Below are 14,344 nucleotides of genomic sequence, written 5' to 3' on the forward strand. Positions count from 1 at the left end.
TTCTTAGGAAAGTGTGAAGCTTCCATCTATGTTGATGAAAGAACCTGCGGGCCATTGTCTACTAAGCATATTGCACCCAAGTGTTTTTCACAACAGGTTTCTGAATAACTGGACTAACATTTGCTGCTACTGATGCTTTTCAATCAGGAGAGGCAGAAAGACAGACAGAGAGGGTGAAGGGCTATCACATCACTGCCTCCACCTCCCAGGGTCCAAACCAGGGTTAGTGGGTGTGGAGAAATGAACTGAGAGTTACCTTCTAGGAAAAGAAACCCAATTAAGGTAAGTTGACACTTTTCCTAGACGTACATAGCACAGCGGCTTACTGTTTAAAGTGATATCTCGTTTTGCCAGCTTCCCTGAAAGTGGCCCTTTAGATGGCTATGCAACAGAGAAGCAGGCCTCAGGTGCGCAGAGCGCAAACGGATTAGAAGGAAGTCGCTTGCTCTCCATTTATTGACGATTTAGGAGAATTTTATCCATCCTTAAGAATCAGGGAGTGAGTCTATTTATAGACTCATTATAAGTTAAAACGTATAAAGAAAAATTCATAAGTATCACAAAATGAGTGAAACTATTTCCCCATTTCATTTTCTTATTACAGGGCAGTGCAAAAGTTGAAAAACAAAACCATAAAAAGTAATGAATACTGCATCTACTTGGATTTAAAAAATTTGATTCTTGCTGATTTCATTTTTATTATAAAAGTAATACATGCACATAACTTCAGAAATTCAAATGCCCAAAATGGTGCAAGTGGAAAGCAAGATTCCTCCAAACCTTCAGCCAGGCTCCAGGGAAAGCCATAGGTCATGATGCCTTATGTCTCCTTCTGAAATTTCCTCTCCACAGTCGATCAGGGGTTTGTGAGTGTTGCACTTACTTGGTGTATTGTACACACACACACACACACACACACACACACACACACACACGATTTCTCTCCACAAATAAGAATTATAGTATTCATCGTGGTTTCCTTTGGCGTTTTTCACTTAACTGGGTTTTTTAATATTTTTCAGTATCACCATACATATATCTACCTCAGTCTTTTTAACTGTTGCTTTTTATTGCATTTATACATGGGCCATGATTTATATAATCAGACCCCTATTGATATTGTCCTTAAGTTGTTTCCATTTCTTAAGTGGCATTTTTAAACACTGCTCCTTATGTTTGCTTCAAGATGTTGCTTCCCCATCTCCTCTGGAAAGAAATTAATTGATAGCACAGTGATTTTTCATTCCAGGATGCATTTTTTGCATTTAATATTTCTAAAATTGAGGTGCATTGTATATTTTATTGTGTCAGATCATTTAATTAGTAGAGTTTATTTTCCTTTTCTTGAGACAAAGCAATGGCCCATCTTACAATAATAGCACGTTAGATCCAAGAACACTAATGTTAAACACCATGTGAAGTCACAGCCTCTGTAAAACATCAGGTGTGGGGGTAGTGCTACCTCTTACTCCCAGGTGACAAGTAAGGATAAGCAGGAGGCAGGTGTGGGTCCTGAGACATGACCTACCCATACCCTATTTTCCTCCTACCTCTATAGCCCACACTCCTTTATTCATAGTCCCATTGCTGGCACAGCATGTGGGATATGAGGTCTGAATCTGGGACTCTGAGTGGATAGTGACCATGGCTAGGAAACATCATGGCCGTTAGGAAGGGTTTGTGCTGCGGTAGCCACCCGTGTCCCCAGCGACAGGCACACGGCTCCCGTGGCTCCACTCTTGGAACAGGTTCCCTGCACTGCTCAGAAGTTTTCAGACTTCAGGCTGATTTTGATTAATTCATGTCCTCAAACTCTGGTTTTGCATTTAGATTTCAAATCATTTTTCTCAACATTTTTGTACCTGGAAGCCAGGTATGAGGTGGGTTTGGCAGATATTTTCATCCTCTCTAACAGCTGGGGAAACCCATGCAGGGCTCAATCCCTTGCCAAGGTCAGAAGAGCCCACTCAGGAAGTCCAGTGACCATAGTGCAATGCGGAGCTGCCTTAGTGCCAGTTCTCCGGTGCCACCCACCATTGCTAGGTGTGTTTTCCCTAAATCTATACTTTCATTGTAGGAGGTACAGAGATGGGCACTATTCATACCCCTGTTCTGTACAGATTCAGGGGGTTGGAGCCACTAGTGAACGGAGAGTGGGAATTTAGACCCAACCTGTCTGACAACCCAACTCCTGCCCCTTAGCCTCCAGTCGGCCACCCTAATTCAGCTAGACTTGACCACAGCCCTGAATCCCTCAGGGAAATCCCTCAGTGAGTTATGAAACTTCAGTACCCCAAGCAGACAGAATTGGAAAAGTTGATCAGATGTCAACTGATGGAACTGGAAATGCCCAAATTAATGTTCCCTCCAAACATCTGGGTTTTAAAAATTCCATCCCAAAGCTGCTCTAAGTGGGAATGACTTTTAAGTTACAGGGCAGGCACTGTGTCTACTCAGGTTAAAATCCTTCACATGTTGGTTTATTTCCCTTAGTTTTCAAGTAGAAATAAAGTATAAGCACCCTCAGAATATTATAGGGGGAAAAATTGACCTGGGAAAGAAATGGCAGCCTTGAGCCTCCTGGTGGGTTCTGTGTATCCCGGACAGTGAACAGAGACCACAGGCCAGTAAATGGGAGCTTAAATACATGTAACAGAAAGAGCAGCAGCTCTGGCACCAAGTACTTGGCCATGACTTCACCTGGGTGGGCACGACAGGCACCGTGATGGTGCCCAAACTGCAGGCAAAAAGGTCATGCTGGGCTCACAGCCCATCACACAGCCCAAGGGCAGCATCTCTGTCTCACAACCACCCCAACCACCACCCTCCACCACAAGGACATCACACAAGGAGGGTGACCCAAGGGACACGGGGTCTTCTCTGAGTCCGAAGTGCATCTGGTGTGGACAGCCTCATGTCGTCCCACACTCCTGGGAAAACCCAGAGCACCCGTGTCCTCCCCCTGGTGCCAGGCTCACAGGTGTTAGTGCACTGCCGGGTCCCAAATGTCACCACTGACCAGGGCTTATCTGCGCTTTTAGGACCCTCAAAGCACTTGCCACCCCATGGCTTTGCTTCCTTCCTGTCCCATCCTAATTGTTTGTTTTTCAAGTACTTCAAACACACAAAAAGTTACAGAAACAGCTCAAAGAACTCCCATATTCCCTTCACCCAGCTTCACCAGCTGACTGGGCAACATTTGTCTTAGCATTTTCTCTCCCTCTCACGACACGCACAGAGATACACACACACAGACACACAAAGAGAGGTGTACACACACAGATACACACAGACACAGAGAGGCATACACACCAATACACACACTGACACACAGACACACACGGCAGCAGCTATAATTAGGCGTGAGAGGACCCATGAGGTTCAGGTGCATGACCATGGGGTACCCCAGCCCAGATGGCCACCCACCATTCTTTAGCCAGATTTATTTCCAGGAAAATGCAGAGGTTCAGGTTCTCTGACTGATTCATTGGCACTGTTTTCACTGTGAGCTACCTGATCACTGATAAAAAATATGGAGTAGTCAACAGACATCTGTTATCATGTTTTACTAAAAAAATAGTTACTGTGAAAACGATGCTTCAAATTATGGTTAATAGTTAACATTAGAATTGGCCTTATGAGCTCACTGCTGTAATAACCACAGGGACTGGTTCACAGCTTCCCACCCCAGGCTGATGTCTGGTCCTTGGTGAGTAAAGTGGGTCCCCCAAAATAGGGACCACAGAGTCCTGTGGAAAAATTTACCCCTGCCCTCACACATGCTCTGATTCAGTGACTGGGGGTGCAGAGGTCCACACTGTCACCCCTGGGGGATACTGAGGAGCCTCCATAGGAATGGTTGGGGGGTAGTGGCTGGCACAGCTGGACCACTGGAAAAGGCTCCATTGAGCAGGGGTATCTGAATTAGGTTGTGAAGGATGAATAGGAGCTCATCCTGAGTACGGCTGTTCCAGGCCAGAAGGCTCAGCATGGGCAAAGCATGGAAATGGGAATGAGTACAGCATGAACATGATAGAAAAGTTCAGGAGGCTGGAGCTCCAGGGAAAGGGAGGCAGGGGAGAGGGCCTGGAAGAAGGTCCCGGGTGGGTGAGCAATACCTGCGTGCAGCAGAGAGCAGCGCTGGTCAGAGCTTGAGGCGCACAGACCTGCAGTCCCTCACCCCTGGCAGTGACCTGTAAGGTGAACCAAAGCCTCCAAACAAGCGTTTGCTGAGTGCCTGTGCTGGCCAGACCTGGCCTACAGCTCTAGGGGAAAGTGGAGAATAAAATTAATTTCCTGACCACATAGAGCCTACATTCTAGTCAGGGCAGCCAGACAAAAACGTACGTGATGTGTTGGAAACTGCACTTGAATCTCAGAGAGTTATAAATGTTCCAGCAACAGTCACCCCAGGCGATGTGCTGGGGGACACTATGGGTTGTGTGCTCAGGGAGTGACCTCAGGAGGGACAGGTGAAGTTCCAAGGGCAGACTACACTAAACAGAGGGAATAGTTCGAGCAAAGGCCCTGGGGTAGAAATGAGCTGGGAACATTTGATGGCTGGCACAGCTGGAACATAGTACAAGGTTGGGTCAGGGGGCTAGATGGGCCGAGCTTGTAGGCCTGAAGAGCAGGGTAGGATGTCCCTGCAGGGAAAGCAGAGCCCAGCTCAGTAGTGATAGTGGATGTGGCTCAGAGGATTATTGTGACATGGATGTAGTGAGCATACACTGCACAACTGTCCGGCAAACAATTCCGTGTTTTTCCTGGAGCAAGGGTGGCCCTCAGAGATCAGCAGGAGAGAAGAAACAGTCATAGGGGCAAGGCAGGCTAACTGTGAAGAGGAGTGTTCAGTTCATGGTGGTTGTTAAACACAAATGACTTATTGAAGGAGGTCGTGTCATGTCTCCTCTCTTATCACAGTCCCAAGACATCGTCCTGCATCTCATACACTTCATATGCCTCTGGCTCATGGGCAAGGCCACCTTAGCAAGGCAGGGATCACCTAAAAAAGAACCTTATGGTCCTGGTTAATCTCCTGTTCCTTGGCCTATAAATCTTAGAAAGCATCCTGACCTTTTCTGGGAGGGAAAACTTTTCTTAGGTGATCATGAAAGCATTTTGGAATGTTTCAAAACTCTACCCATGGGCTGGTAGATAAAAGCCAGTAGTGATATGTGCCTGGGGCTCTCCTAGGCAGCGTGGAGCATCTCTGTAACATTGAGTTTGAGGTGGCTGTTAGCTTAGTGGGATGCTGAATAATGTCTTGATAACACAATCAGCTTCATAACACAAGCTCGCAAACATACGTGTGACGTGGAAGCACTGAGCTGGCTGGAACAGCTACAGTGATGTAGGATAGCTCTTGTCCTAATAGCGTATCATTAGAAGGACATATGTATGGCAAGTCTAACCAAGCACTTGTCACTGTCACCATGAAGGTGCACCACTGCACTTCCCAGGACAGATGCTCAGCATCAAACCATGCTCGGAGCACGTGGAGGGTGGTGCCTGGTTACTGAGCTGTACCACAGACTAATGATAGAGTAACGGATAAAATCAAAACAAGCCTCATGTACTCTCCGATTCCCCTCCTATCAGGACAGGAGGTGGGCAGGAATTTAGTGTCAGCTCCACTCTTCATTTTTCTGTTTAGACCTCGGGACTCAGAAGCCTGTTGGCAAGGTACATGGAGTGGCGGATGAGCTCATGCACGGCTGATCCTCATGGCCTTTATTCAGACATCTGAATGTCCCCAAAGCACGCTCATTGTTGGTGTAACTATTTCAGTTATCTGAATGACTCAACCTGCGAAGTCATAAAGATGATTGAAATGGCCAAGTGAGCAAATGACTGCAAGCTGGGTGTGCATCCAGCAACGTGACTAGGGAGGCCCGGAAGCTTGTTCCTGCCTGGGACCAGGCCAGGCTGCTTCCAGGCCCCTCCTGAAACTGAGGCCCTAGACCCCAAAGGCTCCCACGTGGCGTGAGAACGGCAGACTCTGCTGCTGTAACCCTTCCCCGTTTCGCTGGGCTCTCTGCACGTAACACTCAGTGTGGGAGGCTCGTTGATAAAAGGGAAGGATGATGCGGGAGGCCCTCAGCACATTGCTTAGTCACAGGTGTGTCAGCCCACAGACGCTACCCAGGACCCGTCCTGTGCCAGGCACTGAGCTACGCGTGTCAACCCTGTGTGAAGAGTTTTCATAATATAGCGGAGATAGATATTAAGTAATTAGGTCAAGAATTTAGTATGACTGTGATAAGTGCCGCAAAAGAAATGTTCCAAGGGGAAGAGGGCTACTCCAGGAGGGTCGGCAAGGATCCCTTTGAACGATGGCATTTATGCTGAGACCTAAGCAAGGAAGATGAAGGAAGATGGGGTAGAGTCACAGAAAAGAAGCAGAGCACTTGGGAGAGGGCAGGGCTGCGTGGCTCTGGCGCAATAAAGAGGAGTTGGCACAAAGTGAGGCTTGGGTCCTGAAGGCTTCGCTGGCAGAAGTTCACACTAGAGTCTAAAAACAGTGGAAGCCACTGTCTGGATGCAACCTTCACTGCGTGATTCAGAGAAAGTAGCAGGCAAGAGCGGAGCTGGAGCAAGTAGAGGAGGTTTCTGTGTCACTGAGATCTGGGCCGTTCCCAGGGGCGATCCCCATGATGTTCCACGAAGCTGGACATGGACCACATCCCGGTTTTGCACTTAGCCCAATGATCTCCAACAAGTCACTGACTATCTCCAGGTTAGATTTCCCAGGTGTGGAAGGGATGACAGCCATCCCTAAGAGAGAATGAGGTGCGGTGAGATAAGCCAGTGAGAGGAGGAGAGCTCCCCAGCAGGCACTGGAAAAGCACCCAGAGAAGTTAATGGCAGAGCATCGTGATGAATTCCACTGAGTCAACCCAGAGATTCCCACTGTCTGCGTGCCTCTGGGAAATAAAAAATGTCACCAGCCAATCAAGCTTCCTACCAGATCACAATGCCACCGATTACTATACTCATTTCGGAGATGTGAGACATGACAACTCTCAGATCACAGATGGGGCACCTGCATTGAGAAGGGCTTTCCCCCAACACCCCAGCGCTCAGCCACAGGGACCAGCCCCTGCCTCTTAACTGTCCCTATGGGGTCCTGGGCCACATCTTCTCCAGGCTGCCTTTGAAAGTTTGAGGAATATTGAGGGCTCTGGAGGAAGCCCCAGAAATACTTTGGCCCGGACCACTGAGTCTCTGGAGTGGGCTGCGGACAACCAGCCTTCTCAGGTAAAAGGGGGTCTCTGGTAACCTGAGGCAGCCCCCGGTGAGGGACCTAGTCCTCAGGGAGAGAGGCTGTCCCTGTCAGCCATCTGGGGGTTCAGGGATAGCGAGCAGTTTGGCAATGATGCAGGTGCCACAGACAGGCGAGGCGTGAGACCAACCTTCTCAAATAGAGCACAAGGCATGGAAATCGGCCTGCTCTTCTGTCTTTCCTAATCCCCGACGCTGGGCCAGGACCTGTGGGTGGCCTGAGTGGATTTACCAGTTTCGAGACCCCTCCTGCCAGTTCTCAGTGAACAGCAAGCCTCTCAGCCTGGGATTTTTTTTTTAAAGATCTTTATTTATCTAGTCATTACCCAAGGATATGTTTATTGATTTTAGAGAGAGGAAGAGAGAGAGAGAGATACATCGATGTGAGAGAGAAACATCGACTGGTTGCCTCTTGTACGCACCCCAGCCGGGGACCAAACCTGCACCTAGGTATGAGCCCTGACCAGGAATCGAAACCGCGACCTTTTGGTGTATGGGACAATGCTCCAACCAACTGAGCCACACGGGCCAGGGCTCAGCCTGGGATTTCTTATGCAGTTGTTATTCATTCCCAGGCTGTGCTGGCTCACGTCACATCATGGCTCAGGAATGGGTTACGATTCTGGTTTTGTTTTAGGAGCCTAATCCACGGCTTTGGTTCTCCAAATAAACAGTTGTCTGAGGCTGGGAAAGATCTCAGTCTATCCTAGTGGTTCTCAAACTGGGGTCCCTGGGCAGCAACAGCAGCCGCTCAGGGAACTTGTTTGAAATTCAAGCTCTTGGCCCCTCAAAGACAGACTGAGTCAGAAATTGTGGTGGGGCCGCCCAGCGCTCTGGGTTTTAATGAGTCCCCTCAGTGTTCTGATGTCTTCTAGTGTCAGTCCACTTTCTGTGTGAATTCACTGCATTGAGGTGAATTTGAGGTTGTCAGGGAGCCTAAGGAGGCAGAACTCCAAGGTTGAGTTTGCTGCCCTTGGGAAATTCTCTGTATTGAGATCCATTCCCAGGCATTGGGTGATGGTGTGGACTCACCCAGTGGGTGGGGTCAGATTGCCATGGGATGAATCATCTCTGTCCCATGGGGTGGGCCATCAAGGGGAAGGGCTGCTGGTGCTCCCTCATCACACTGGCCCACAAGTGATCATAACAGCTTTTTAAAAGGACATTTGTATGTGGCTTCTAAAAATAGAACTCTCTTTTTTTGGAAAAAATGCATAGAAGTACAAAAAGAAAAATATGTTTGTATATTTCCTTCCAGTCTGCTGTCTGTATGTGTTTACGCAACTTCTTAAAAACACAGTTTTGCAGCTTACACTTCTAAGTCTACACACAGCTTTGCAGCTTACACTTCTCACTTTACATCCCGAGCACCTCCCTGCTCCAGATTACTTTCCCATGAATATGGAAGTGCTGTTATTTAAGCAGCCTGGTGTTAGACATTTGGGGTATTTCCAAATTTTTAATATTACAAATAGCCGTGAAGACTTTCCATGCAGTACATAATCTTTGCCCTCCATCCTGATTATCTCCTTGGAATGAACGACTAGAACGTATAATAGCCTGGCTATAATTCTGGGAGCAACCTGACAAAACTACCATCTGGAGAGGCTGGGGATGGTTCTGCCCCACCAGGAAGGACACTCTGGCTTTGACAGTGTCATTGGCAGATGCACCCCTGGGTGCCAGCTGCTCAGGACAGAGCCTCTCAGCCTGGATGCTAGGCTGAGAAACCTCATCTTATATCAAAGGCCCTAGCCCCAAGACAGCTGCAAGGTCACAGCCTGTCTGGCTGGGCTGAGGTGAAGGAATCATGGCAGCCTTGCTGATAAGGGTTTCAGCAGGATTGAATGTCTTGGACTGATGCCTCAGGCCTCTCTCAGTCTTAGGGTTTCTCTGGGAACATTTTCAAAGGGGTTCAGAAAAGCAGGTCCCAGCAGTGCCCCAGTTCTCTTCCCCTCCACTCTGTAGCAGAGCCCACTCCTTCCTGCTCCAGGGTGCACCCCCCACCGCCCAGGTGTTCTGCCCCAGTGACCCCCACCCCAAAGCTGAGTCCTCTTGCACCCAGGGCAGTCTGATTGCTCTCAGAGGCTCAGTTTGGGATTGAGTCAGGATATAATTGTGATGTTAACTTCGTTTCTCACACTTAAAGTTACAGATATGCACAGACCCACACAGAGAATATAAATGCTTTATGCTTGCTTTTTCGCTGTTTATACAAGTATAATATTGTCCATTATAAAAACATTAAATACCTTTCACATGCAAAGTTGTTTTCCAAACTGCATTCACAAAACTAATGTCAACTATCCAAAGCCCTTAGGAGGATATTAGGTCAGAAATAATTGCTATTTAACAGAAAAGGGAACAGTGACCCAGAGAACTGATGGGCATCCCTGACATCTCCAAGTTATGGGTGGAGATGCACTAGAATACAAGTCTCTTGGCTCCCACTCTCTTCTTCCTCTGGACTTCTTGGGTATTTAAAATGGAATTGTTCCATAAGGAATGTTCTATGGAGTCACCTTGGAAAAAAATGATAATATATGTGATGATTTTTTCCCAACAGCCCCCGGAGTGTCAAGATCTGCAGTAGTAAGACACCCATTGATGCCCAAGTCCTGAAAAAGAAGGTCAGCAAGGTGACCTGTGACCCAGCTGTCCGTGCCATCCTCCAAAGCCTGCTGCTCTACGTCACCAACCACGAAGACAGGCCCCAGCAGCCGCCTCCCGCCAAGAGGTCAGAGAACAGAGACGGCCAGGTGAGCCAGAAGCCTGAGCCCCAGGACGCCAACCGACGGCCCACACGTTTCCAGCTCCTGCAGGCCAAGTTCATGGGCACCGGCCGGGAGCCCTGGCTCAAGAAGACCCGGGAGGTGGGAAGGCTGATCTTCAAGGACAAGCAAGGCCCAGGCAGGAGCTTGGTGACCACCACCATCAACAAGCTCCTGGAGAAGACCAGGGAAGGGGCCGACAGTTCGGCACGGGGCAAGGAGCCCCTCCGTGGTGACAAGCCCCGGTGGGGCCTTCCTGCCGGGAAAAACACCGTGAAGAGCATTCTGAAGAAGTTCCTGGCCGCAGAGGAGAAGGCGGCTGAGGAGAAGAGGCTTCGTGAGAAGCCGCCTGCGGAGCGGCCCAAAGCCGCCAGGGGCCTCCTGCCAAAGATCGTGGGCAAGAGCTCGGTCCTGTCCAAACTGCGGGAGAGGTTTGAACAGAGCGGCTGTCTCTGCTCAGAGGCCAGCGTGCTGCTGCTCCGCACGGAGGAGCGAAAGAAGAAGAACCTGCAGAGGAAGAAAATGCACCGGCCTGAGACCCGAGTGCTGTGCACGGCCACCTTGGCCAGCACCTGCATCAGGATGCCCCCCGCCCGCTTCCTGGCCTGCTCGGCGGAGCCCATGCCAGCCTTCAGCATCGCTACCGTCATCTGCGGCCCCAGGAGCTGGCTGTCCCACTGCGCCAAGATCAGACACTCAGACCTGAGGCGCATGCCCCCAAAAGAAACAGGCAGGCCCCCCAACTCGGGGGAGATGGTGCCTGGTGGGAACAAAGCACCAGGAGAGGAGCAGCTTAATGGGGGGCCCTCACAGTCCTTGATTTCAAAGGCCACGGCTCCCAGTCTAGAAACAGCAGCCCCAAGTGTAGGGCCTGAGTGTGTCCCAGAGCCAACCCTGTCTCCTGTCTCCCAAAGGGGTGAAGCCCTTCCTGGCCTGGAACCCAAGTTACCCTCACTCGGACCAGCCAGCCCAGGGCACACTGGGGTATTAGGAGGTGACAGGATGGGGGGCCCCCAGACAGGGAGCCCCACAGATGATACCCAGTGGGTGAAGGGGGCAAAAGCAGGCCTTCACCCTGGACCCACAGGCGAGGGAGCAGAGGAGGCCCCTCAAGTGGACCTGATGGTTTGCAGCTCAGAGGACGAAATGGAAAGAGTGGTTTCAGACTCAGAGCAAGGCCCTCTCTTTGCCGTCCAGGAGAATTTCCCAGAACAGCAAGTACCAGGATATATCCCACCGCTCAACATGCCCGCAGCCCAGGCTGCCTGGCGCACACAGCTGGCCTTCGAGCCTCCACAGGTAACCGTCAGACTTCCGGTTGTCCACGAAATGCCACTTCTTCCTACCATGAAGCAAAAGACATCGGATAGTGAAGACCAATGTTCTCATGTGCTGGGAGGAGAGAGTGTGGCTGAAAATGCAAAAGCACCATTTCCCACTACGGCAGAGAGCAGAAGCACCAACGTGGCCACGACGGGAGTGAGCGAGCCTGTGAGGACACCCGGGGGACTCAGCACCCCTTCTCAGCAGGACTCCCGGGCAGACCTAAGTCTCACACCACTCAGGGGTGCTGCCAGCGTTGATGGTGACACCCCAGAGGCAGCGCCGGTGCTAAAACCACAGACGGGTCCTGCTGGAGGAAAGGAAGACCAACGCAGCTGTGGGAATTCAAACGAACCTGAGGATCATGAGGATATTTCAGGAGATGTTTCTGGGCTCAGCTATGAGAAGCATCTGTTGCCAGAACCAGAGGAAATGCCAGGCCATGACAAGGGCACCCCAGCACATCATTCCACAGCTTCAGAGCATCATCTGAGAGGAAACAACCTCTCTGCCCCTGGCATCCAGCAAGTGCTATCTCCCAATGCGGGAGACTCGACGGGTGTCCCAACACTGCTGGCCGCACCGACCGAGCACTGGACGAGGGCTGAGCCCATGACCGCAGCGGATAAGAGCTGCCTGTGTGAGCAAAAGGAAAGCAGGGGGCCACCGTTAACTGAGTCCACCCAGCCCCTCCTGGTGGCCGAAGGGAGCTCCAGCCATGACCTTGGTGCAAACAGACCAACCTCTTTAAGTGAAGGCCTCAAACCAAGTATCAAAGCCCCCGGACAGGGGACAGCCACAGTGGTCACCGAGAGTGAAACAGCACCAGCACCAGGCAGCGCCGTGGACCCTGGAAGCAGTACTCCCGAAAAGTGGAGCACCCTGCACAAGGGAGAATTCAGCTCCTCACCAGCAGGTCACGGTCTTGTAGCAGAGGGGCTCGGTCATGAACCCAACCACCACTCCTTCTTGGCAGTAGGCGGGCCCTTGAAGCACCCCAGCAGCCAAGCGGCAGAGGGCCAAGTCTGCGAAGGCTTGGGGCGGCACCTGCCTGCGACCTCAGAATCGCTGAGCGCTCCCCCACGGGAGGCCGCGGGCGCCCCACTCATGCCTGACGAGCCCGGCCTGGGGGTTTCAAGTGAACCGGCAGCAAGCGAAGCAAATGCCCCAGTCGGAAGCAGAAACCCTGTGGCTGCACAAGCGGGTCCTTGGGGGAATAACATCAAGTCTCCTGTTCCAACCTCAAATCACTCCACACCACCAGGAAGCGGTGTAGAGGGGCCTCCACGCCACAGTTTGGACAAACTGCCGTCTTCCGACAAGCAACAGGCCTACGATGAGAAGCAAGTCCTGTCTGAAAAGCAGCTTCCTCTCGGTGCTGGGGTTTCCCATCCGTTTCCCTCAGTGCCATCGACAGCAGCGGAAGGAACACCCCAGGAGTGTCCCAACCTCCAGGCACGCCTGTTGCCTGCATCCCGCATACAGGCCGGTGTCCTGGAGGAAACAGAGGTCAGGGAGGGGCCACAGCCACAGGCAGGCCTCAAGGGCAGAGAGGAGGATGTCTCAGGGCCTGTGGGGCAGAAGAGAGTCCCTCCTTCGGAACCAGAGGAAATCAAGCTTGAGGAGAGGCCACGGTCACAGGCAGGCCTGGGGAGTGGAGAGAAGGGGGTCTCAGAGCCTGTGGAGTCAAAGGGTCCTGGTCCGAAGGCAGTCCCTCTTTGGGGCCCAGCGAAAATCAAGCTTGGGGAGAGACCACAGCCACGGGCAAGCGTGGGGGGTAGAGAGGAGGAAGTCTCAGGACCTGTAGGGCTGAAGGGTCCTGGACAGAAGGGAGTCCCTTCTTCAAGCCATGAGGCTCAGACACAGCCCCAACATGACGTGGTGGGGAGTGACATGGTGACCACTGACGGGGAGACTCCCTGTGAACCCGCTGAGAAGGGTCCAGAACACCCACCAGAGCAGTGGGCACGGACTGTAGAGGACCCCTCAGAGCAACTCAGTGTCCATGCTGAAGAGAGGCAGGGGCGCCCAACACAGGCCCAGGATGGCAGGATGTCACCTGCACCCCACAACTTGGTGCAGCCCACAGGCAACTCAACAGCAGCAGCACCTACACCTACCACAGGTACACGTGAGGAATCCCAGAGACCAGCCCCCAAGGGAGGCCAGGGGCCACCCAAAATGCCACAGAAGGCCAGAGAACACTGTCTTGAGGTGGCGAGGAGTCAGACATCCTCCCACCCTGAGCCAGAACAAGGCTCTGCAGTGCCCACACCCGAGCCTGGAGGCTGCCAGGCACCCGGGGCCCCAGCCCAGGAGGGGTCCCCAGACATCTCCAGGGCAGGAAGAGCCACACTGGATCTTGAACATAGAAGAAAGTCAGCACACTTTGCAAAGTACAAAGCCCAAAGCTTCTGCGACCAGAGGTCCTTTGATTTGTCCTTTAAAACAAAAATTATCAGGGCCAATGACACATTCGAACCTCCAAAGTGAAGCGCCCCAGCTTCTGAACCACAGGCACATCTAATGCCTCAATTTCTGCTCCTCACTCAGGTTGCAAACTGTTTTCCTGCCTCTAAAGGAGCTTTGAATGGCCCCTTTGATTAGTTGTTTCTTTCACTCTTACGGTTAACTGACCCCGGGGGATCGAAGTCCCATAACTAAGGACACTTTGCCAACCGGTGGAGCTCTGCACCGGTTTCTCAGTGCACGTGGGGCTTCTTCTAGGGAGATTTGAACAGCGAGGCTGAGGAATGCACCAGGCACACCAGGCCCTTGTCTCCCATGGATCTGTTCCTTATTTTATTTGGGGCACCAATACTTGGCGTTCACCCAAGCACACACGTCTACCTTTTCACAGAGCAGTGCTTCTTTTAGCACTTTAAGTTTTGGTGCTGAACTTTGCACATGTCTAACCTGTCACCTCTTGGGGGACTCAGCCAGCTTTGGTCTTTGAGGGCATTTCT

General features: G+C 51.3%; 1 protein-coding gene across 1 annotated transcript in view; it reads left to right on the forward strand.

Annotated features, from left to right (window-relative positions):
- The window catches only part of ADPRHL1 (ADP-ribosylhydrolase like 1), a 29,075-nt gene extending 15,204 nt beyond the window's left edge, over positions 1-13,871 (forward strand). The window contains exons 8-9 of the mRNA XM_016212874.2: positions 9,851-12,887; positions 13,119-13,871. Of these exons, the coding sequence (XP_016068360.2) occupies positions 9,851-12,887; positions 13,119-13,871 (3,790 nt within the window). The remainder of the gene's footprint in view (positions 1-9,850; positions 12,888-13,118) is intronic.
- Positions 13,872-14,344: the final 473 nt, after the last annotated feature.

This window comes from Miniopterus natalensis, chromosome 2 (genome assembly GCF_054644295.1).
Source record: "Miniopterus natalensis isolate mMinNat1 chromosome 2, mMinNat1.hap1, whole genome shotgun sequence".
Classification (NCBI taxonomy): Eukaryota; Metazoa; Chordata; class Mammalia; order Chiroptera; family Miniopteridae; genus Miniopterus; species Miniopterus natalensis.